A 25,680-nucleotide genomic window follows, 5' to 3' on the forward strand; every position below is an offset into this window, starting at 1 on the left:
CAGCCACAGGCTAGCTGGTGCCTGGGACAGGATCTTGTTAAGTCTTGTGGGCTTTGTTGTCCAGGTCTTGGGAAGCATCCTGTCACCTTCTCAGTGTCTGCTGAGCACAGGGCAGGATCTAGAGCTCTTTCCATTCTGAGGAATGCCTGTCCTAAGGACGAGACCTCATTTCTGCAGGCTGCTGAGGCCCCTTCATTCCATTTCCTGCTCATTTCCTTCCTCCTCCAACCAGTCCATTCTAAAGGAAATCAGTCCTGGGTGTTCACTGGAAGGACTGATGCTGAAGCTGAAACTCCAATACTTTGGCCACCTCATGCGAAGAGCTGACTCATTGGAAAAGACCCTGATGCTGGGAGGGATTGGGAGCAGGAGGAGAAGGGGACGACAGAGGATGAGATGGCTGGATGGCATCACCGACTCGATGCACATGAGTTTGAAGTGAACTCCAGGAGTTGATGATGGACAGGGAGGCCTGGCGTGCTGTGATTCATGAGGTTGCAAAGAGTTGGACATGACTGAGTGACTGAACTGACTGTGAGAACCTGATGGTAGTAAAGTTGATACCAGAAAGTTCTTTCCAGCCAGAGGGACCTTGTTTTTCCTAGTCAGTGTTCTCATTCCCCACCTGGCTGATGTGACTCAGCCCTAATAGCTCCAGCGTGCAGAGGTGTGAAAGTCAATGTGTGAACTGCACTAACTTTAAAAAACAAACAAACAAACAAAAAAAACCTGCTTCACCCCCTTTAGAGCCCTGCAAGCTGAGCTCATTTTAAGCGCTAACCCTGCTCTTGACACCTAGGCTAATCCTAAGGAGAGCTCCATTCTGCCACGATCATGAGCAGGGAGAGGTGTTTCACCCGTCTTGAGTTCAACCCACAAAACAGGATTGTGGGCAAAAGCTTGTTAACCATGAAGCCTTGCACGTCACACTTAATAACCCCTTATATGCACAGAGGAACTTCTGATGTGGTTTCTGAGCTTCTGTGTTAAAAGTTATCATCACTCCGAGCTCCTGTCCTGAAGACACTGCTCTGCCAAACCAAGGTGGGGTGTTCATCACACACAAAATGCACCAGGAACTACCATTCCCTGATCCCCTGCCCCACCTACCCCAGTCTACACAAAGATACTGTGCCCTGCAGCTTGAGAATGGTACCGTGGCTACCTCTTTTCTTTCCTAGACTCCATGCCCCCCTCTTCTGAAATCACAAACTGATTTTCTTCGAGTTACTGAGAGTCCATGTGGTTCGGGTGGCTCTGGAGACCGTGTGTTACCAGATGTGGCCAATCCCAGGATCTCACACACCATGCCAACTACAATGGAGTATGTGACCAAGCCGGACCAATCAAAATCAGCCTCCTTGGCCAGGAACTATCCGAGGAGCCTCTCCACCCCACTCCTGCACCCCAGAAATCGCTAATCAAGTAAAGTGCAAACTTGGAGGTGCTGATGGCCAGTTTTGCTCCCAAGTGGAATGAGCCTTCCTAAGAATGAAGCACTTCCTAAAGGCAAACAGGGCTAAGAGATGGAGAGAAAGAATGTTCTAGATGCAGCTATGCTTCAGTCTACCCAAATCTATCCCTGAAGTTTTCAGTTATACTAGACTTTAAAAAATCTTTTCCAAAAAGTTTTCTTAATAGGCATCTAAGATTTGCAATTAAAAATGTCTTACACAAGTTCTAATTGGATCCAGGACTGTTCCCCCAAAAAAGGGTTTAGTGTAACAGGTCTGGTGGAATACAATGTGATACATAAGGGTTCAGAACCATGAGTTCAGTAACTTTTGAAATATATAAAATTTCTGAGCCTTTAACTTGACAACATATGCTTTAAATGTCTCCAATTATTATAGTATACACATTAGATTCCTTAGGAACAGTCTGCTAAAGAATATACTTGGGCACATGCTTAGTTTTTCTCAAAGTCCAGGCTTTTAAAAGTAGAGGAAATGCTTTAAGGGAATGGCAAAAAAACAAAACAGAATAAAACAAACCTTTAAGGATCTGTTCTGAACTCAACTAGGTTTACCCCAGTTGACAATGCCTTTATATTATTGCTGAATTTGATGACCCATTAAAAAATTTAGTTATTCCCCAACATTTCAATAATAGTCATTTACCTCTGTGGCCAGAACAAAAACTCATGTGCAACTGAAAAGAGAAACTTGGGATTTTCTCAGGGTAACGGATTACATGTCCCTCTTACTAACGGCGTCCGTTCTCTTAAGCACTTGTCACACTTCAGGTGGACAGGAACGACACAGAAGGAAGAAGGCTGGACAACGATGGCTGTGGTTTCAGAGTTATTTTAATAACCAGGTTTACATTAACAGTCACTTGATGAACTTTTTTTTTTTTCCCTTAATCTCAGCTAAACTCAAAACACAGTTTTCTTCACGGTTCAAAGCAAACAGCTCTCGGCGTTCCAGAGCTGCTTCACAGCTACCACAGGTCACAGGGAGAGCCACTGTCTGTTCATAGTCACCAGACACAGAACTGAACACCCACACACCATTTCCAAAGAGGGAACTTACAAGGGATGCTGGCTGCCTGGGACAGCCCACGTGTACACTGGGACTCGAGCTGGAGGTTCCAGGGGAGGAGGTCTGGGAAGCTTGGGCCAAGAAGCTGTTGGGAAGATTTCTCACGGGGGAGCCCAAGTCCAGGCTTGGAATGGACGCCTTTGGGGCAGAACATGACTCTTTGTGTAGAGTCACAAAGGAAAAGGCCAGAGGATGACTGGACTTTGAAGAAACGCACTTTTGGGATAACTACAGCCCTGCTCTCTTTAGAAAACTTAGATGAAGTATCTCTAGGTGGGGTAGCTGATTTATCTAATACCCTCTCTATTACCAAAGATGGCGGCCATCCCAGAAAGAAGCCCAGATAATTGCCATCCCCTCTTAGAGAGGGGCCAGGCCAAGAGATGAGACAGCCAAAGAAAGCTTGGAGGAGACGGAAGACCCAGTAAGCCCTCCCACCCTCAGATGAGATGCCAGCGAATCCTGAGAGGGCTGTGGCTCACCATCATGTTCTCTTCCTAAACCCTTTGGATAGAGCTCTTTGATGGGTCTCATGGATCAGGGCACATTCGAATACAAATTTTACCTTAAGTAACAAAGAACCAGAACTCAATGTCAACAATATACTGGGAGTTTTCTTGGAATTCTCAGAAATTTTTGTGCTTGGAAAGTTACTAATAGTAAGTGAAGACAGGGAGACTTTCTCAGTTAAGTTGCCCATCATGAATGCATTATAGGGGTTGTTCCTTCAGAAAAAAAAAAAAAATTGTGCAGAATATAAAGTTCTGGCTCAGTGTTTCATTCAGAAGTCCTAAACGGAGCCAATTTGGCCATGAAAGATTTATTTTCAAAGCACAGAGAGGTCGTGGGGAGGCTGAGCAGGACTCAGGGATTAGGTAAGAGCAGCAGACTGCACACAAGAGGATGCCTGGACTAGTCATTTATGTGTCTTTTCCTCCATCTGGTGGTTGTGGCTGGTACTGCAATGTACCTTAAAGCACAGCCCAGCCAATGAGGTATATATGAAAGCTTCTGATCTGACTAGCTCCCTCTGCCTGCAAAACTGTCCTTCTGAGTTCTACCAAAGGCCCCCAAATCTCTGAGTATATAAATCAAGAGCTGCAACCTCCCCTTCGCTTAAATTTCTCTTAAGATAAAGGCACCATGAAAAAAGCCTTAAAAACAGCAAGACTCCTTTTATGAAAGGAAATAATCTTTTTCATGATTAGAACAGAAAAGTACATTGCTAGGGAAATCCTCTTCCTTGGCTATTTCCAAACTCCTTTTTAGCCATGTACCCCCTTCTTCTCTGGTCTTCAACTTACTAACACCTGCAGAGATAATGGCTTCTCCTAAGCACTTGAAAGGTGTTTGCTCTTTTCTTGAAAGTACTTAGTTCACGGGGTTTCAGGACCTACCAGCTGGAGCCCCTAAGCACAGAAGTCTGATACCGGGTTGAATATGTTTTCTCTGCAATATGGACCTCAGCGGGATCACCGAACTTGCTCCAAAACAGAATTTTCATAAATGGAACGATAGGGAATTGGACATTCAGGTCTGACCGACAAGGCAAATGCTAACACTAGGCTAATTTCTTTTACGTTCATGTCACGTGGAAACTCACTGGGAGACTCTGGTACTGAAACAAAAAGTTTCCCCACAGGATATGCTAAGGGAAATGGCAAGAGATGGTTCAAAATTGACAAACAACCACGGCAACAGAACGCGATCCTTTTGCTTCAGACTGCCTTTCTCACAACTCTGCTGCCTCCCGTATGAGCCAAGATTCTCTGTTAGTAATAAAAGTTAGAGAACACCTAAGAAAAAAAATTTCCAACAATAACCAAAAAAAATCATATTCAATAAAAGATGTGCCTGGATCTTAGGAGAGCAAGAGAATCACTCACCCCTGGCAAGAGAAGTCCACCTCAGCTCCAGGCCTAACTTGAGAAGCCACTTGCTTGTCTCCATTTAATGAGCTTGAGAGGTGATCGCCAGGTGTTTAGAGGGAGGTGTTACTTAAGTGCGGCAGCCCTCCCCGCCCCGGCCGGCGCTGTCCTCCCAGCTGCTGCCTTTTAAAAGCACCAAAGAGGCAGGGAGGGCAAGAGGAAGAGAAAGGTCATTGCTGCTCTCTCCTCCTAGTTCCCAACCCAGGAAAGAGAAGAATTTGAAAGCAACACTGAGAAAGAGGCCTGACCAAACACTGGCACGACCAAAAAGGTGGAAGCAATGGTTGGGTTTTGGTGTTTTAATAAAATGTTCCAAGGGCTAAAATCTACTAGGAGAGGACATGACAGAGTCCCGAACCCGAAGATCGCCTTCCTGGTCTGCGGACCCCAGGGGCCCGTGGTGGTGTACCGGCTGCCCCGAGCGGCCATCTTTCGTGGAAATTAACATACTTCATCAACACAATACACAAGACCCGCTATGCTCACCCACCCGCCTCCCCCGTCCACACACTACCCCAGCCCCTCTGAGCCCTCCGCCTTGCTCTGGGTTCCCACCACCCACTCACCCCAAATAACCGGCGTCCCTTTTGTTCATTTTCCTGCCGTCCCCGCTTGTCTGTCCCCTTGTCGTAAGATGCAGCACTACACACGCTCTCAACACTATATAGCAGACGCTTTGCCTTAGTGGCCCAATTGCATGCATGTAAATGGGGGGAGGGGCGTCAAACAAATTCAGGCTATGCATCAACAGAAATCAAAGCAATATTCGTAAAGCTAGGCAAGCGAGCGTTAACATTGGAGAAACATAAGGCTTGAGGCTTATTGATTCTTTAGATCGAAACTGTTTGGATTCGCTTTCCTTCTTAAATATTGGTGTACCATTTTGGCTTCAAAAGAATCTCTTCTTGCTTCTGCCCCTCTCTTTGGGGGAGGGGTCACTTAACTCAGGGATGTGATGTTAGAACGCCCTCCAGGGGGCGCTACGATGCGCTTGCTGGCCGAGCGGACCCCCTCATCCACTTGGGTGCCTGCAGGTGACAAGAAATTCCCAGGGAACAAAAGGAGGTGGGGGTGTGGACAAGAGAGAAAATGGATTAATTTGAAGAGCATAAGATAGTAAATGCCCTCCTCATCTCCCAAGAAACTTCCATTTCAGTCTGTCAGGTAGTCCAGACTTTCCGTACCCACTCTCCTGAAAACAACCCTTTGCAGGAGAAGCCAGATTCTTATTGGATTTCATCAGACCCTCTGCATCATAACAATGACAATAAAAAGAACAACGGAAGTGATATGAAAAACAGCTGCTCATGTGCACTGTGATAAGCAACTCTGAAGTGCTTCTCAGATCATCTCATTCAGTCCTCATCACGATCCTGGAAGGGGGTACTATTATTACCCCATTTTACAGAAGAGGTGACTGAGGCTGTGCGAGATCAGGCAACTTGCCTGTGAGGGTCTCACAAGTTGGAGTGGTGATGGTCTGACCTGGGGATACAGCTAAAATGAAATATGCACTCCTTTTCAGAAAGTAGCCACAAAAAAAAAAAAAAAAAAAAGCTTAGGCATGACAGTAGTCAGGGAGCACTGAAACATGGCAAAAACACTGAAAAATTTCAGGCAACTAGCATATGTGATCTCTGATACTGTCACCTCAAGTTTTAGCATTTTTCCTCTGTCTTCCTCCCCTCTGCCCCACTTATATCTTTTCCTCCCTGTTTTCCCATTTCTCGCACTTCTTCCCCACACAATTATTGTCCCTTTACATGTGTCTTTCTCTTATTATCTCACTTACCTCACTTCAAAGTTTTCATCAGAGAGATGCAAATCTACACTTACTGGTTATCTACACTATGGTTATGGAGCAGTTGAACATTTTCTAAGAACATCAGAGAGTTCTTAAAGATTCATGATATAGCTAAGCCATGGTAAATGTTTGTAGCTGTTGCTAGCATTATTATTATGACAAGGAAAGGGAGAAGATAAATAAAATCCTAGGCTGGAAGAAGCTATTGCAATTTGAGCATAAAAATTATCTATTAACCTGGGCAATGGAAACAAAAGATACTGTGGAGCTCACCCAATCTAAGGCAGAAAGTCATACCCAGTTCATTAGGAAACCATGCCGTCCGGCCCCGCCCTCGCCCCGCCCTTTCCCCGCCCTCGCCCCACCCCCAGCAGGTGTGCTCTCTAAGCAGAACTGGTCATCTTTCAATCCTGATGGTCTATCTGGCTGAACCTTGGCTTCCTTTCCCGCCAGGACTTCTCTTTGGCTCAGCAAACCATCAGCTTGTCCCGACTCACCTGACAGGCTAAATCCGGACTGATGCAGGTTCCTCACCGGCGGGTTGGGCCGCGTGGGAGAGCCCCGGGTGGAGCCGGCGGGTGTGCCCGCCTTGGGCGTGGTGGTCAGGTCGAACACCGGCCCATCGTACATGCCCCTTGGCACGGCGTGCAGGTCCGCCATCTGCAGCAGAGAGAGAAGGCACCCTTTAGTTTCTCAACAGCCAAGGGTCTGTTCCAGGCAGCACAGATGAGGCAGTGAATCAAGTGTGTGTAGTGAGAGCTAGAAAATAATCATATTATTTTTCAGGGATGCAGTGTACAACATGATAAAGGTATTTAACACTGCTGTCCATTAAAAATCAAAGTTGTTAAGAATGTAAACCCTAAGAGAGAAAATGTTTTTTCTATTTTTTTGTATCTATGAGATGATGGTGTTCACTAAACTTATTGTGGGAATCATTCCATGTAAGTCAAATCATTATGCTGTACACCTCAAACTTATGTTTGTGCTGCATGTCAATGATATCTCAATGAAACGGGAAAAATTAAAAGGTTATTTTAAGGAAAAGAGAAGCAGTATAAAACAAAGTGGGTATTGTGATAGAGTGACCATGGAGGTGGCGGGTGAAGGCCACTTCTAGCTAAAGGTTCTAGCTGAAGGTTCAGAGGTGCTTGTGTGGGACCTTAAAGGGAGGAGGCTGGGGAGGCAGAGTGGCGGCCCGATGGCAGAGTTCTCAGCACAGGAAACCGACAGTGCGAACATTAATGAATAGAAGAACCACCTGGGTGGCAGAGCCGAGTGGGTGGGAAGGGTAGCAATTTGAGACGAGGTCCTTGCTGGCAGGGATGTGTCCCAGTGGGGGCTTCATCCTCATGCTCCTCAGCACAGATCAGAAGAAGCAGCTTACGGGGTCTGACCCACTGGCCTCTGGTTGTGGCTGTGTGCTTGCCCTGGGACCGTGGAGCCCACCAGCAACACCACCCACCTGCAGGCTCTGTGCCAGGCATGGTGTGACGAGGGCTCATGGTTTCACATGAAACAGAGTGCCTCCCTCAAAGGCACTCACAGTCTATCATGCAAACACTGCAAGACCACCCAAGGCAGCATAACAGCCAGCATGCAACCTTCACCTATTTCTTATCATTGGCCAGAGGTGAGGCAACGAGGACAGGCCACCAGAGAGCCTGACAGCACAGGCGGCCCATCGTAAGACTCCATGGAGTCACACAGAGCCGCCCCTCTCCTGTCAGTGACTCAGGTACAGGTGCAGAGGCAAAGCTCATCAAATTTGCAGATGCTCAGGATTCCGCTAAGAGGATGACTACATCTGTACTCCTTCAAAACCTTGACCAATAACTGTATTTCATCAACATTTCTTGGGATCCAGAGGCAAAGTCACATTCATGGAAATACAAAGCTGATATATAGGATGTCTGAGTGTCTTTCTCTTTTCTGTTAGGCCAGAAATGGACTGTAGAATTCTACTCCATGTTACCTACCTTCAAAACGATCAGTCATAGAGAAGGATGGGAAAGGGACTTGCAGCACTATCATTAATGAATAGTGAAAGGCTGCAGGGATATTTAGAATGAAGGGCAGATGACTTTGGGAACACAGAGATGCTCAGAGGTGGGTTCAGCTCATTCTCTGCAGGTGCCTGGAGCAGAAGTGAGCTTCAGGGAGGCAGACTTGAACCCAGCAGGCTCCTATGGAGGCTACGGATAAGCCTGCTGCCACCCGTGGGGCTCTGGACAAAATGGATTCTCTCTGGCTTCTACACAGTGACTGCCTCAGTAACTCTGAGTCTGAAACTAGAAGGAACTCTCCAAATCTGAGCTCAATAAATGAACAACTAATATCATGCTAGGGCTATCTGCACAAAAGTAGCTAGCTTCCCAGAATTCTGATTATTTCAATATATGCTTATGTCTCCATCATAATTCTAGAATCCTCTGCTTTTGCTTTTATAACTGGTTGGATTATCGGTTCACCTTCCAATAAACCATTACATGTAAAAACAAAAACAGGAAAAAAAAAATTGGTTCTCAGACAAGGCTGGCCAGCTGCCTCATGAGATGGGGAGGCCCCTGGTGCTGCAAACATCCACACAAGGCTAGATGACCACTTACTGTACTCACTGGCATCTAGGAGTTGGGCGGGACACTGACATACTGAGTTTCTGGGAGCTTCTCTCTAATGATATCACGAAGGGCACTCACTTCCTGTTCCCAGGCCCCATCCTACATTCTGCTAGCTGCCGGGGGTGCTGGCAACAGGAAGGTCTCACTGGACTCACACCCAAGAACTGGCCGCTTGGCCCAAAGCCTCACACTCTGCCTGGGGCCGGGGTGGGAGGGTGAGGGAGCAGAGGGAGTGATTATAAGGCCCAGACTCAAGACCAGTCCAGCTGAGGCCTTGGTTGTAACTGCATTCAGGCATCCCTCTGTCCAGTCCTGCTTTGTTCACGCTGTCACAAGGTGTGAACCGAAAGCAATACCCAACCTCCCTCTCAGAGCCAGTTTCCCAGCCCATGTGCTCTGCAAATAGGTTGAAGACCCCTTCGTGGGTCCAGACATGGAAGTGAGTTTGGGTCCAGCCTGGCCCACACTGATTTACAAAGTGCATCCCCTGCCTCCTCCCCCCTGACCATCCCCCCCCCCAGCCCCACCAAACCGTGTGCACAGATGACTTTATCCCTTTTATAAGGCAAGGTCCTCAGGACTAGGGCTCAAATTTCACAATCCCAGAGCCCTAAGGCTTCCCTACAGGAAGGTGACCTAGAGGATGGTGTGGGGATAGGAGAGGGAGCCAAACAGAGTTCTGGGCCTCATCCCTCCATCAACCAGAGCTACCCTGTCTGTAATGTGTAGGGAGGTAGTGGGGCAGGTAGACATATACATAAACATGTACACGTGAGTGTATCTGCCTACCTATTGTGTGTGTATCTACCTACCTATTTATCTGTGAAATCAGGGGCATAAGTAAGATTTTATTTGAACTACAAAACTTGCTAAGAGTTATAAACATTTGCCCCAATGGATGGTTTGACACCAGGTAGACACAAGATGGGATACAAGACACGGAGGGGTGGGCGTGGTCTGCTGGTTCTTGTTGTAAGCCTTAAAGAGTAAATTATTTTTTTTAAATATATACAGAATTATTTTGAATTATTAAAACACTTCAATACTACTTTGAGAAAAAGCACTCTAAAGATGAGGAGAAATTGTTGGAAAAAAGCTTTCTTTAACTAAGAACGTTTTTGAAACCCCCTTTTATAAAATGGATTTCAGTCCATTAAATCTGTGCAATTGTCCTTTGGGAAGAGATCTTTGCTGTGAATCTCTTTGGGAGGATCTAGAGCACACAGCGGAGAAGGCGATGGCACCCCACTCCAGTACTCTTGCCTGGAAAATCCCATGGATGGCGGGGCCTGGTAGGCTGCAGTCCATGGGGTCGCTAAGAGTCGGACACGACTGAGCGACTTCACTTTCACTTTTCACTTTCATGCATTGGAGAAGGAAATGGCAACCCAATTCAGTGTTCTTGCCTGGAGAATCCCAGGGACGGGGGAGCCTGGTGGGCTTCCATCTATGGGGTTGCACAGAGTCGGACACGACTGAAGCAACTTAGCAGCGGCAGAGCAAACAGACCCCCTCCCCATCTAGTGGTTCCTACACCTGTGCTGAATGGGTCACAGAGCCCTTTCCCCCACCTCTGGGCTCCACCTGCTTCTCACCTTCCTCCGGGCTTTAATGCGCTTGTAGACGTAGTCCGAGAAGGGGCTGCAGGGGATGAAGCGGCCAGCCCCCTGGGTCACATGCAGATTGCCATCTTCCAGCATGATCTTGCCCTGGCAGATGACCACCAGAGGAGCCCCGCGCAGCTCCATGCCTTCAAAGATGTTGTACTCTGCAGCCTAGAGACAGGGGTGAGGGGCGAAGCCTTGGTTATGGGTATAGTGGGGAAAGAAAGAGAAACACAGTTCTCCTGGGCTTGGGATCCCGCCTTTAGCATCCCTAGGAACTGATTCAACAGGTAAGCTGGGAACAGCTTACAAACTGTCTGCAACCTTTCAGTGGGCCGAGACCTCGGGAGACAGATGCTTGCTAAGAGTGGGCTTCCTGATGAAGAGAAGCATCCAATCTTTTGTAGCGTCCTCACATGGAAGTAAATTTTTGTCACTGGCACTGTTCAAAGAGAAGGTGAGTAACTGGCAGCAATGGTGTGTATGCTGTCTTGTACTGGGTGGATGGGTTATACAACCCTTATGTCTCTGCTAGCTCAAAATTCAATAATGTGATTTGACACAATGTTTAAGCAATGGCCACTACCACCCAAAATGGGCTTTTCCCCTACCTTCCTCCTTTATTCAGTAAGAGCAAGGCACTGTTGCAAAGGGGTTAAGGATATTGGTTTGGAGTCAAGTTATCTGGGTTTGAATCCTAGCTTCACATTTACTTGCTGCATTATTTAATCTCTCTGTATCTCTCCTTCTTTATCTAAAAAGTGGGGATAATAAAAGCGCCACCTGGACAAGAGTGTTACAAAAATTCAAAAAATTAAAAACACAGTGCCTGAAACGTAAGTGCTTGAAAACACATTTTCCTAACAAACATTTTTATGCCCCGATCTGTCAAGGGGTGGTGATGGTGGTCACGTCTGTCTCTTGTGACCCCGTGGACTGTAGCCCACCAGGCTCCTCTGGCCATGGGATTCTCCAGGCAAGAATACTGGAGTGGGTCGCCATTTCCTTCTCCAGGGGAATCTTCCCGACCCAGGGATCAAACCCACATCTTCTGCATTGCAAGAGGCGTCTTATCCACTGAGCCACAAGGGTACTAGGCTTTAACTACTATCTTCCACATGAAATTCCTCATGAGGACGTTATCAGAGCTGTTGACTGATTTTTTCCTGTGCTTTCTCCTTCTGGGCACCAGGTATCGTCGCACTGCTGGCCCTCCTGGAGTGAGGTGTGCCCACAGTCCTGGCTTTGGCCAGTGCAGGGGGAGAGGAAGTGACGTCCTGGGAAAGCTTTCAGGGCCACGTCCCGGCCCCCGGGCTCAGCAGTCATATAGAGCAGGTAGAGAGGGTGTCAATACAGGCCCCTGCCCTGAGTGACTGTAATGGGCAGAGCCCCTCTTCTCTGCCCACCCATTTTGCAAAGCAGAAGTGAGAAATAAACTGCTGAGGTTTTATATCCCTGGGAATTCAGGATGATTGGTTATTGCAACACATCCTCGCCCCATTACCCTGGCTCACCACAAACTCACATCTCTCCTGTCCCTGTTCCCCACCCATGTTCCCCAGTCTGCTCCATGCCCACCCACTCAGGCCGTACCGACTGGTGGTTCTTGGCAGAGACGATCTTGACAGCATCTGGATCCCAGATCACCAGGTCACTGTCAGAGCCCACGGATATTCTTCCCTTGCGAGGATACAGATTGAAAATCTTGGCAGCATTTGTGCTTGTCACGGCCACAAACTGGTTTTCATCCATTTTCCCTGTGGCCTGTAAAAATACACACACACAATGGTCCCTCCAGGGCTTCTGAGTCCAGAGCAGGGTGACCACAGTTCAGTTCAGTTTAGTCACTCAGTCGTGTCCGACTCTTTGCGACCCCAAGGACTGCAGCAAGCCAGGGCTCCCTGTCCATCACCAATTCCCAGAGTTTACTCAAACTCGTGTCCATTGAGTCAGTAATGCCATCTAACCATCTCATGTTCTGTCGTTCCCTTCTCCTCCTGCCCTCAATCTTTCCCAGCATCAGGGTCTTTTCAAATGAGTCAGCTCTTCATATCAGGTGGCCAAAATATTAAGAGTTTCAGCTTCAACATCAGTCCTTCCAGTGACTCTGTAGCTCACTGGGTGGGCTTAGGCCCAGAAATACAAAGAGGGGCTTCAGAAGTGGTGAGCACAGAAGTCCACCCAGTGAGCTACAGAATCAGCTCTAGCTCTGGGCTGTCAGGATCACCCAGACAAAATGGACAAATGCATGGCTGCATGGCTTAGAATGGAATTTACTGCTCTGGAAGTATGCATGTTTTTTCCAGATATGTACATACATTTACTTACTTATTTATCCCTTCTAACTCCAAAAGGCATTATAGAGATTTCAAAGTAAAAGCAAATGTAACTGTGAGCCCATATTTTAGATATTTCTATTTGCATAGGCACCCAATAAATATGGAGGAACCTTGTCCAAATGAAAACAATGGTTATCCCTGGGTTGTGGAATTCTGAGTGATTTTTTTTTTATGTGTGAACTTTTCTGTGGTTTCCAAGTGTTCTTTATTCAGCAGGTATCATGTGAGTAATTTTAAGATATGTATTACCTTTTAGCAGTTCCAGATAGTGCCAAAATAAATATATATACACAGACACTCATAAATACATAACAATGTAAGAAAAGATGAAAAAAACCTAAGTTTATATGAGAAGAGACAAAAATACTTATACTTTCCCCCTTTTCAAAACAAAAATCTTGGGTAAGGAAATAAGAATTTAGTTTAAAATCTAGTTTTGACCTTCCTGAGAACCAAGAGGGGGAAAAAAAAGGAAACTTGGATTACATGGTGTAGATGTGTATTTTATTTGGCTCTGAAATGAGTGTCTAGGATGTTTTAAATAAAACAGAGGGAAGTGATCAACTTAATAATGAGTTTTATAAAGGTTAGTCAAATCTTAGGAAGTGACTTCATTTGCATGGGTTTTTTGTCAGCTTCTGTGATGTTAACAAGGAAAGTAAAACCACACCACTTTGCCAGAAGACTTTGACAATTACCCGTACAGTTTGGATGACCACACAGCCCAGTGCAGGGCGTCCTTGGTGAGCAAATGACGTGAGTCTTGTTCACAGACCCCTCGCCTATCATGTCAAAGGATTACAGCCAATCCTTTATTCGCACCATCAGATGAAGGATGTGTTTCTGGTCCATGTGCATACACGCTAAGTTGCTTCAGTCCTCTCTGACTCTTTGCGACCCTATGGACTATAGCTCGCCAGGCTCCTCTGTCCATGGGATTCTCCAGGTGAGAGTACTGGAGTGGGTTGCCAGGCTGTTCTCCAGGGGATCTTCCCAACCCAGGGATGGAACCCGCGTCTCTTACGTCTCCTGCGTTGACAGGCGGATTCTTTACCACTAGCACCACCTGATTCGTAGTCCTTCACAATCTAGGAGGCCTCCTCAGAACCCAGCCCTCGGGACTCATCACTCTAGAAGGGACATTCACAAACCACCTGGTTCCAGAGATACCTGGGCAGGTATGAGGCCTCATCTGCACACCCAGCGCCCCCAGGGGTGAAGAGGAGCAAGGAGCAGGACACTCTGATCTGGCCTCAGCTGCCCTCCTGTGACCTCCATCCTCACCACAGCCTTGTCCCAGATGACAGACATGCGCTCCTCCACACCGTTGGTGCCCTCGGGAATGGCGGTGAAGTTGTCCTTCCCGATGGCTTTCTGGGCAGTGCTGAAGGTGCAGTGGGCACTCCCGGAGAGCTGCAGGTCTCCACTGGCCGAGGAAAGAGATCCATGTGAACAAGGAGACTAGAGGCTCCCCAGTGGCCCAGAAACAAGGGTCTAGGGTAAGGATGTGGAGCGCTGTGCATTGAGTTTGGAATCCTTCCCCTCCCTCTTGCCAACTGTGAACTTAGGTGATTTTTTCCACTCCCTGGGACTCAGTTACCCCATCTGGAAAATGAGGGGAGTGGATTAGATCACTTCTTATGTAACAGTAAAAAAGGGACCCAGACGAGTGATGGGACTTATCCATAGCGGGCAGCAGCAAAAGAGTCTCCCTATAATTTTGGTTCGGTGGTCCTCATGACCAGCTGTTAAAACTAGGGAAGTGATTTTTTGTCTCCTGGACCTTCAATTGCTCAATCTGTAAAATAGTGCTGATAGTTCCTCACTCAGGGTGATGTTTGTTGTAAGGAACAATGAGATCACGTGTGTAATCTCACCCTAGTTCTTGGCATACAATATGTTACCATTACTAAAATGATTACTGGAGTATCTTTTAAAATACAATAGCGGAGAGCCCATTGTCTGTGCTCAGCACTGCAGGGGAATTCCTGATTTGCTTTTCTCAAGGCAGACTCTAGTCTAGCTGATGGATGGGTGGCCCTGGTCCTCATTCCACTGGCCCCAAGACGTCTCCATGCAACACCCACTCCTTGTCATTCTGCACCAACCTGGCCAGCAAGGAGTTGATGTAGTCTGGAGTGGTCGGGTCAGGACTCAGAGGTGGGGATGTCACAAACGCAGCCGCCTTGGCCCAGTTCTTGCTCCAGTAATGGGTCCCATCCGTGCCCAGGCTGGCAGTGATGGGCTCACCAAAGACCACGTTTCCTGGAAGGGGAGGGTGAGAGGCAATAGGTTTGCATAATGTATGTGCTGCCCTGGGATGGGCTTAGATAATCATGGTCCCTACTCAGCATTCTCAAAGATGTTGCTCTGAAGTCAGGCAGGTGGGGTTCAAGTGCACATTCCCAGCTTTTCTAAGCCTTTGCTTTTCTATCTTCTAAATGGGAACAATTTTATATTTGGCAGAAGCCACTAGTTGCAAGATGCAGCATGCATTCATGCTCAATGGCTCAGTCGTGTCTGACTCTTTGTGACCCCACAGACTGTAGCCCACCAGGCCCCTCTGTCAATGGGATTTTCCAGGCAAGAAAACTGGAATGGACTGCCATTTCCTTCTCCAGGGAAATCTTTCTGACCCAGGGATTGAACCCATGTCTCCTGCATTGGCAGGCAGATTCTTTACCATTGAGCCACCTGGGAAGCCCAAGATGCAGCATTTCTTTTCAAATTTTCAGGTAAACTAAAATTTGAAATGAAAAAATATATACATTAACTATAAGATTCATCCCCATTTCAGAAATGTGAAAATGTGGAATAAATCAGTCCTGGAATTGATGACATAAGACAATGTCTACTTCCCAGCCTTGTGAAAATGAAGGGTTTGGCATGCACAGAGTGTCTGGCACTTGGGAGATGCTAAGGAAAAGTGATTTCTTTACGCCTCATACTCCTTTCCACTGTAGAGTCCAAAGCCCCATATGTGCCCACGTCACTGGGAACTGCTAGATTCTGCTGCTGCATGGACACGCTTTGGCTCCACCAAGTAAAACCCATTCCCATGGATGACAGGCCTCATGATCTTTCTTCCATCATGTTTGTTACTCCCTCACCTATGGCAACAAGGGAATTTGCTCAAGGACACCCAACAAGCTGGGACACAGCAAAGATGAAGCTGGCTTCTAGGACCCTGTTTTCGAAAATGTGGGGCTGAAATGCCCAAACCGGAAGACAAGAGGAAGGATATTGGAACACATACTGACCTAAGCTGAGCTTCTTAAAGAAGGGATGGTGATACAGAAGGCAAATGCCATCTCATAGAGGGTGGGTTGGTACCAAGTGTCTTTGTGCCAGATTCTTGGGCTAAAGATGCTGGTGCAGCCCTCGGCTTCTTTAAGTTTGGTCCTCCGTCTTCCACAGTCAGGTTCCCCACAAGATGGACATCTAAGAAGGCTCTATGGCCAAGACTACAGGTTTTGCCTTGCTTCCGCTCCAATCAAATGGTTTTGGTTGCCTGTATTGGGAAGAATTCTAAATATGCTCTGGTCTCACTAGAGAACACTCATGATTGACTTGCAATGTCTGCCACGTGCAAAATAAGGACGCAACAGCAATGATCCCCACAAGATAGTCCTGCTCCTTGGGATGGTAGTGAGAAGGATCCACACAGGACCAATGAGAATTTCAAGGGCTCTCCAAAAATATTTACCAAACTAAAGCAACAAAGAAATGAAGAAATGAAAAGCAAGCACTCAAATACCATTATGAGAAATAAAAACTTAAATGTGGACACCTCTCCCTTTGGACTATCTTTAGACAGAAGACTAGAATAAGCACAGATTGTAATTTACTACAGCTGGCTTTGGAGTCTACCTCTCCCAGCTGGGAGATTCTGGACAAGATGGGCTTCAATTTTCTCACTGGAAAAATGGCGACAACAAATGCCAAATTCTCAGGGTCCTTCGTGAGTTCTACAGGACAATAGTAGTTCTCTCGGTGCAAGGCATGGCGTTGGCCCTCACTAAACTGAAATTCCTAATGTTGATTCTGAGCAACAGGCAGACATGCCGCAGAGCACTTGGGGATTAAATACCCTAGGACTTAAAGTCCTCTGGTCCAGAGGGAAGAATGAATCCCGCCATACTCTGTCTTCTTGCTCTGAATGCTCCTGACTTTCCCTGAGGATGACAGTTCACAACATGTTTATTGGCTTCAATCTCAGCAGCCAGTCTTTCATCACTAAAGTGATGCCTTCCTTTCACCTTGGAGACCAAGCTGTACTAGTTCTCCTTGCTAGAGTTATGATCCAAAAGGCTAAGGATGGAGAATTTTTCTACATGAAATTTAAAACAAGACTCGGCATACAATTGAAACACCCTGTCTTTGAAGCCCCCAGGTCATCCAAGAATGGGTCCCAGGCTGGATGTAGCCACCAGCAGGAGGCACAGGAGGGTGAGGATGGTAGGTGGCCAGGGGGAGAGGTGTGGGGGTGTCCTCCGTGAACTTTTCTTTTCCTTTCTTTTTTTGGCTCCATGGCAGGTGGGATCTTAGTTCCCCGACCAGGGATAGAACTTGTTCCCCCTGCATTGGAAGCACAGTAGTCCCCACTACCAGGGATCACTTCTCCTTTTTCCTTTTTTCCCTTCTTGAAGACTGGGTAAGGAGCACTGGACTGCTCTCCTGCTCTCCTGGTTCTGTCCCGATGACTCATACCCAGTGGAGCAGCCACGCCGTTATCATATGGAGACACTTAGAAGCCAAGAGAGAACCAGCAGGCTTCCTGTGAGCAGGGTAAGGCAGGCGGTGACCCGGAATCAGCCAGCTAGAAAGGCTGTCAGGGCAATTAGGAAGCTTCCCTTCCCAGAAGAAAAGGGTCTCCTCTGCCGGAAGGCCGGGCAGCCACACACTTGGCCATCAGTCAGCTGGGACTATTTTTATCCCCCTCAGACACTCACATGTGGCGTTTCACAGACCAGTTCTGAGTTTGGGAAATGAGTCACTCATCGTGGGTCTCCCGACCGGCACACGGCGGGCATGATCATATAGCCGGGTCTAGGAAATCCTCCCTAGCAACTAAACACAAACCCCTATGGCCCCTAGGTCTCAATAAACTCTCTTCACTAGTGGGCCCATTAAGGTGCCACTGAGGACAACAGGGAGCAAGAAACCAAGCTTTGAAATGAAGATAAACTTTAGCTTGGCACAAGGTGAGCACCGGAAGCGAAGTTAGCAGCCATGGAGGAAGGAAGCACACATCAGAAGGTCTGGATTACAGAGCTTGGGGTCATGACAGCCATACCGTAGCTGGATATCGTATGCAGACCCATTCAACACCCGCTCTGAAATAACCTGTGCTGACCTGCATGGCTCAGGGGGTGGGAACCCCTGCACTCCCTCCCCTCAACGCTGGCCAATTATACCATCTCAGGAGCAGATACCGGTTCAGAGATGAACCCACGCCCTAAGCCAAGGCAATGTCAGTCTTTCTGGGGACTTTGGCTTGAGCTGTTGGAAAAGACATTCTCCACTCCTTCATCATGCCCCCACCAACTGTGGAGGACAACAGCAGCTTTTAGCTTGTCACTGTTCATACTGAAGATAAAGCCAAAAGAGAAGAAAGCAGAGTCCAGAAAGGCGTAAGAGTGACAGAGCCGTAATAGTATTGTTTAAATCCCTTGATCCAGCCACGCCTAAAACACCTTCAGCCAATAATTGTTTAAGTCCGTTTGGCTGGGATTCTGACTGCTGCACTCGATATAATCCTGACTAATATGTCCATTTATAAAGTTCAGATAATATGAACTGACAGTGAAAGATCACAGGGAGAAAAAAGATATACCAACTCTCCAAAGAACAGATTCAAGCTGTACCATCTTGGGCAGACCACTTACCCTTCCTGAGCCCCAGTTTACTCATCTGCCAAGTAGAAGAAACCCTGAGATCCTGCCATCCACACAGGATGCAGAAAGGATCCAACGGACTAACAAGGATGAGGGGCTTCCCAGAGAGCAGGGCAATGAGCCAAACAGGCACTGCTGATACAGGACAGCTGGGAGGAAGGAGTCACACAGCTCTTTAGGGGTTCTGAGATCTCTGGAGCCCAAATCACCTTTTTTCCTGGCTTGCGAGATGAGGTCGGCTGCACTCTTGCTCATGACCTTCGTGATGTAGAGAGGACAGTTGGTTTGGCTAGCAATGGTGATGGCGCGGAACACAGCCTCAGCTTCCAGCTGCAAGAAACAATCCCCAGGAGTCAAAGGGAACAGGACTGTCTCCAAGCACCACCCCCGGCCTCCACAGACTGAGAATGCAGTGCCAAACAGAGGTTACAAGCCTTGAGGACCTGGAGCTCCACACCCTAAATCCAAACCTCAGATCTGTGGCTTCCAACTCTGTCCCTTCACCGGGCATCTCAGATCCCATCCCTCTCCTGGGAAGTGGAGATCAGGAGGGTGTGTAAGCAAGGGATTGTTAGGTGAGAGCAGTGCCTGGCCAGAGTGGCCTCTTCTCTCCTCTCCCTGTGATTATCACAAGGGCCACACATAATGGAAGCCTTTGCTCCCCAATCTGCCCAGGACAGAATCCCTGGGCAAAACATAACCCCAACAGCAGTATGTATAAATAACAGGTGAAGGCTGCCTGTGTGCATGCTAAGCTGCTTCAGTCATGTCCAATTCTTTGCAACCCTATGGATTGTAGCCTACCGGGCTCCTCTGTCCAAGGAATTCTCTCCAGGCAAGAATACTGGAGTGGGTTGCCATGCCCTCCTCCAGGGGATCTTCTCGACCCAGGGATCAAACCCACATCTCTTACATTGGCAGGTGGGTTCTTTACCACCAGCACCACCTGGGAAGCCCCCAGTGAAGGCTGCTGCTGCTGCTGCTAAGTTGCTTTAGTCGTGTCCGACTCTGTGCAACCCCAAAGACGGCAGTCCACCAGGCTCCGCCGTCCCTTGGATTCTCCAGGCAAGAACACTGGAGTGGGTTGCCATTTCCTTCTCCAATGCAGGAAAGTGAAAAGTGAAAGTGAAGTCACTCAGTCCTGTCCGACTTGTAGAGACCCCATGGACTGCAGTCTATCAGGCTCCTCCATCCATGGGATTTTCCAGGCAAGAGTACTGGAGTGGGGTGCCATTGCCTTCTCCGCCAGTGAAGGCTACTAGGTATTAAATCCTTTCCTGGATGGTCAGCAATGGGTCAGTTCTTGCAGGCGTTTCTTATACTAATCATCCCCAGGCTTCTCAACTCCAAGATTTCTTTTATTACTGATCTCCTCCAGCCCACCCTAATGTATAAGTCATGTTTTTGAACATGCCAACCAACACAATTGACTGTAATAAGTACGAAATAATGAATCTTCCCCTGTTCTATTAACAAAGCAGGATCTTAGAGCTTGGCCTCTTCTCATGAGTTGGGTCCAAGTCCTGAGTCTGCCATTTAGAAGCTGGGTAACTTCAGGGATGTTACACAACCTCCCAAAGGCTCAGTTTTCTCGTCTGTGAAGTGGGGATAATAATAGGACCTGACATACAGAGCTACTGAGAGGACTAAAATAGTTCATCCTTGTAAGGCAATGAGCCCAATCCTGGAACAAGGCAAGTGTTCCCTGAAGGCTGGCTATTTGGCTGTATGCTGATGACAGCTTCTGACCAGAGGGAGAGAGCCTGCGTTACTACCGAAAACCCAAATTAGTCCAATTCAGCCCAAAGCAGACATGCTGGCATTTTCCTTTTCAATCGGCAACAGTTTCTTTTTGGATAAATATGAAACTCTGGTTAGCCATGCAGCCCAACACTTTTAAAAATATCAAAATAGCTTGCAGATAGATGCCTAATGTTTTTATAATGCAAACCAGTCACTGCCCTTGGTGGGTGCGGCTTAGCAAACAGACTCTAAGCACTTGGCTGGTCCAGCTAGCCTCCTCCAGGCTGCCTTCTGTTCCATGTGGCAAGATCAAGATCCCGGAGCCCAGAGCACAAGTGACTGTGGCCACCTTCCTGAAGCACCCAGACATCACAGGAGCTACCTCTGAGCTTTGGCTTCAGCTCTCTGAACAGCATCACTCAAGATGCTCTCCAGGTGTGCTCTGAGCTCAAGAGCGGCTGCTCCTCACATGCCTAGGCCTCCTTCTTCATGCCTATGCTGACCACTCCAGGTCCCCCATGACCACGGCCCCAGCCTTTTTGATCTCATCCGCCCCCCACCCACCCCCGCCACCCCGAGCACTGCAGGGTTTTCAGCACCTTGACAACACGACTATCTTTGGAAGGTTACATCACCCTCCAGCTTCACCCACAAGGGCTTCCAGGGTTGTGGAGATCTGTGGCTGAGAGGCTTTTTACTAAAAAGGAGACAGGAACAGGGAGGAACGGTGGGATGGCGGGGTTGGAATAACAAACCAAGGAACAAAAATAGACTTTGCTCAGAAATCCCCTGGCTGCTGCTGTAGGGCTCTGTCTTGCCAGCACATCTCCACAGTGACCAGCATTTAAGAAAAGCTCTACAAACTGCTGATCACCCTGGCCTGCTCACACTGGGTGTTTTCCAGTCCTTCGAACATGATGGCCAGTGGTTTCCCCTCTCTTGAGCTTCTTTACATAATAATAATATCCAGTACTCAGACCGGGGAAAGGACAACATTTATCTCTGTTACATGCAGTGAGCGTAACACTAGCTACAAGCAAGTACCCCAGAGAAGGGACCTGGTATGCAGGAGACAGACTTTGAAAAAACAAAGGAGAACACTTTGACCAAAGCCTTGATCACAAAATTACACATTATTTCAACCGACAACAAAAACAGCATTAAAAACATGGAGTTTCTAGGGTGCTGCTAATGTTCTGTTTCTCCAGCTGGGTGGTAGTTGTGTGACTGCGTGTGTTCAGTTTGGGAAAATCCATTGCACCTTTAGGACAGGAATACTTTTCTCTATGTGTGCTACATTTTCTTTCTCTAAAAAGATCCTAACAGAGGTGAACAATGGGAATATTGTGATTTCTGGTTGTGGTACCTTTTCCTATCTATCTTAAAAAAAATTTTTTTAATTGAAATAAAATTGCTTTATAATGTTGTGTGCGTTTCTGCTGTACAACGTGAATCAGCCATAACTATATATACATCCCCTCCTTCTCCTCCCCCCATCCCACCCCTCAAGGTCATCGCAGAATGCCAGGCTGGGCTCCCAGTGTTATATAGCAACTTCTCCCCAGCTATCCATTTTACACACGATGGTGTGCATACGTCGATGTTACGTTTTCCATTTGCCCCAACCTCTCCTTCCTGCCAAGAACGAAGAACAAGTTCGTTCTCTACCTCTGCATCTCCATTCCTTCCCTGCAAATAGGTTCATCAATACCATTTTTCTAGAACCTGTATATTAATATATGATTAATATATGATATTTGTCTTTCTCTTTCTGACTTACTTCACTCTGTAGAACAGGCTCTAGATTCATCCACCTCACTAGAACTCGCTCAAATTCCTTCTTTTTTATGACTGAGTAATATTCCATTGTATATATGTACCACTGTTTCTTTATCCATCTCCTACCTGTTGTAGGATGCCGGGCTTGGAATGATAGAACAGGAAAGGGTTCACTTCACTGACACAGAGGGCCTGGAATTCCCTCCAGGTGCCAGGCTGGTCTCTGAAAGCCAAGGTGCTCTCAGGCATACGGGCAGCCAGTTCCCAGCTCTGGGCCTGTGCCAGCCACTGAAGTTGCTGACAGCCCAGACATGTCCAATCAGCCACTAGTAACCATTCATTCATTCTTCAGCTCTTAAGCAGTGATGCTATTCAACACGCATCTTACATGTGGAAAACGTGTACCTGGATGTCCTTGTCACCATATACAAATCAACAGATATCATGCCTATGAAAAACCCACTCAGCCCGCTATCAATATGGCTGATATTGTGCAGGACTCAAAATAGAACACAGAGTAAAAGAAGTGGAAACATCTCTGGGCTTCACATTGATTAAGAATGGATTTAAACATTTACCTCTATTTAAATATAATCCTACTGAGGTACTGTGGAGTGCCCTCTGAGTTGTATTTTCTTTAGAGAGGTCAGGGGTCAGAAATAAGTATTTTCCTTCCATTCCTTTCTAATTTTCTCAGGGGCCTTGAGTTGGCTCAGTCAGACATGGTCTTTGGAAGAAACATCCCAGTTTCTGTCTGGCCTTCACAGAGTCCCAGCACCTTTCAAAAGAGTTTGTTCACACACCTTATGTGTGTGTGCTGAGGGAGGGGGAGCTAGATGTAAACATTATAACATAAAATGGGCAGCAGGACATTTAAAATGGCTAACACGGTCCTACCATACAACACAGGGAACTCCACTCAATGTTGCGTGGCAGCATGGACTGGGGGTAGTTTGGGGCAGAATGGATACATGTACATGTATGGCTGAGTCCCTTTCCTGTCCATCTGATAGTATCACAATGTTGTTAATCAGCTATACTTCAATATAAAATAAAGTTTTAAAAAATTAAAATAAAACGGGCAGCAGGCCATAAACCAGGCCGCTGTGATAACAGGAGTCTCCTGGAAGATGCTGCTAAAAAAAAAAGAGCCTCCATTGCTCCTACTTCTCTCCCTGCTCCCCCCAACCCCCATGCTCCTGAAAATTACCTCCTCTGGTCTGCTCAGTACATGGCCTTCTGGGCCAGTTATCCCCATTTCCAACATCCGGGTTTGCTCCTAGAATGAGAAAAGAATAGAGAACAATTTTTATATGAGCTCAACTGAGGCCTGAAACAGTATGAAAAGGCAAAAAGATAGGACACTGAAGGATGAACTCCCCAGGTCAGTAGGTGCCCAATATGCTACTGGAGATCAGTGGAAAACTAAGTCCAGAAAGAATAAAGAGACAGAGCCAAAGCAAAAACAATACCCAGTTGTGAATGTGACTGATGATGGAAGTAAAGTCTGATGCTGTAAACAGCAATATTGCATAGAAACCTAGAATGTTAGGTCCATGGATCAAGGCAATTTGGAAGTGGTCAAACAGGAGATGGTAAGAATAAACATAGACATTTTAGGAATCAGCTAACTAAAATGGACTGGAATGGGCGAATTTAACTCAGATAACCATTATACCTACTTCTGTGGGCAAGAATCCCTGAGAAGAAATGGAGTAGCCATCATAGTCAACAAGAGTCCAAAAGGCAGTACTTGGATGTGATCTCAAAAACAACAGAATGATCTTTGTTCGTTCTCAAGGCAAACCATTCAATATCACAGTTATTCAAGTCTATGCCCTGACCATTAATGCTGAAGAAGTTGAAGTTGAACTGTTCTACGAAGACCTACAATACCTTCTAGAACTAACACCCAAAAAAGATTCCTTTTCATTATAGGGGATTGGAATGCAAAAGTAGGAAGTCAAGAATAACAGGCAAATTTGGCCTTGGATTACAGAATGAAACAGGGCAAAGGCTAACAGAGTTCTGCCAAGTGAACACACTGGTCATAGCACACACCCTCTTCCAACAACACAAGAGGAGACTCTACACATGGACATCACCAGACGGTCAACACTGAAATCAGATTGATTATATTGTTTGCAGCCAAAGATGGAGCAGCTCTATTCATCCAGCAAAAACAAGACTGGGAGCTGACTGTGGCTCAGATCATGAACTCCTTATTGCCAAATTCAGACTTAAATTGAAGAAAGTAGGGAAAACCACTAGTAATGGTATGATGTAATCAAATCCCTTATGATGACACAGTGGAAGTCAGAAATAGATTCAAGGGATTAGATCTGATAGACAGAGTGCCTGATGAACTATGGACGGAGGTTTGTGACATTATACAGGAGGCAGTGATCAAGACCATCTCCAAGAAAAAAGAAATGCAAAAAGGCGAAATGGTTGTCTGAGGAGTACTTACAAGCATTTGTGAAAAGAAGAGAAGCAAAAGGCAAAGGAGAAAAAGAAAGATAAACCCATTTGAATGCAGAGTTCCAAAGAATAGCAAGGAGAGATAATAAAGCCTTCCTCAGGGATCAATGCAAAGAAACAGAGGAAAACAATAGAATGGGAAAGACTAGAGATCTCTTCAAGAAAATTAGAGATACCAAGGGACTATTTCATATGAAGATGGGCACAATAAAGGGCAGAAATGGTATGGACCTAACAGAAGCAGAAGATATTAAGAAGAGGTGGCAGGAATACACAGAAGAACTATACAAAAACGATCTTCATGACCCAGATAACCACGATGATGTGATTACTCACCTAGAACCAGACATCCTGGAATGAGAAGTCAAGTGGGCCTTAGGAAGCATCACTACGAACAAAGCTAATAGAGGTGATGGAATTCCAGTTGAGCTATTTCAAATCCTAAAAGAGGATGCTGTGAAAGTGCTGCACTCAATATGCCAGCAAGTTTGGGAAACTCAGCAGTGGCCACAGGACTGGAAAAGGTCAGTTTTCATTCCAATCCCAAAGAAAGGCAATGCCAAAGAATGCTCGAACTACTGCACAATTGCATTCATCTCACACGCTAGCAAAGCAATGCTCAAAATTCTCCAAGCCAGGCTTCAGCAATACATGAACCATTAACTTCCAGATGTTCAAGCTGGATTTAGAAAAGGCAGAGGAACCAGAGATCAAACTGCCGACATCTGTTGGATCATTGAAAAAGCAAGACAGTTCCAGAAAAACATCTGTTTCTGCTTTATTGACTGTGCCAAAGCCTTTGACTGTGTGGACCACAACAAACTGTGGAAAAATTCTGAAAGAGATGGGGATACCAGACCACCTGACCTGCCTCTTGAGAAATCTGTATGCAGGTCATGAAGCAACAGTTAGAACTGGACATGGAACAACAGACTGGTTCC

General features: G+C 46.7%; 1 protein-coding gene across 1 annotated transcript in view; it reads right to left on the reverse strand.

Annotated features, from left to right (window-relative positions):
- Nucleotides 1-2,272: 2,272 nt before the first annotated feature.
- DPYSL3 (dihydropyrimidinase like 3) overlaps nucleotides 2,273-25,680 on the reverse strand; it is a 118,015-nt gene continuing 94,607 nt past the window's right edge. Inside the window, exons 7-14 of the mRNA XM_055557401.1 lie at nucleotides 23,469-23,537; nucleotides 18,946-19,066; nucleotides 14,948-15,104; nucleotides 14,124-14,265; nucleotides 12,094-12,264; nucleotides 10,492-10,671; nucleotides 6,773-6,935; nucleotides 2,273-5,499 (exon numbers count right to left, since the gene is read on the reverse strand). Coding sequence (XP_055413376.1) covers nucleotides 5,411-5,499; nucleotides 6,773-6,935; nucleotides 10,492-10,671; nucleotides 12,094-12,264; nucleotides 14,124-14,265; nucleotides 14,948-15,104; nucleotides 18,946-19,066; nucleotides 23,469-23,537 — 1,092 coding nt within the window. The 3' untranslated portion in view covers nucleotides 2,273-5,410. The remainder of the gene's footprint in view (nucleotides 5,500-6,772; nucleotides 6,936-10,491; nucleotides 10,672-12,093; nucleotides 12,265-14,123; nucleotides 14,266-14,947; nucleotides 15,105-18,945; nucleotides 19,067-23,468; nucleotides 23,538-25,680) is intronic.

This window comes from Bubalus kerabau, chromosome 1 (genome assembly GCF_029407905.1).
Source record: "Bubalus kerabau isolate K-KA32 ecotype Philippines breed swamp buffalo chromosome 1, PCC_UOA_SB_1v2, whole genome shotgun sequence".
NCBI classification, from domain to species: Eukaryota; Metazoa; Chordata; class Mammalia; order Artiodactyla; family Bovidae; genus Bubalus; species Bubalus kerabau.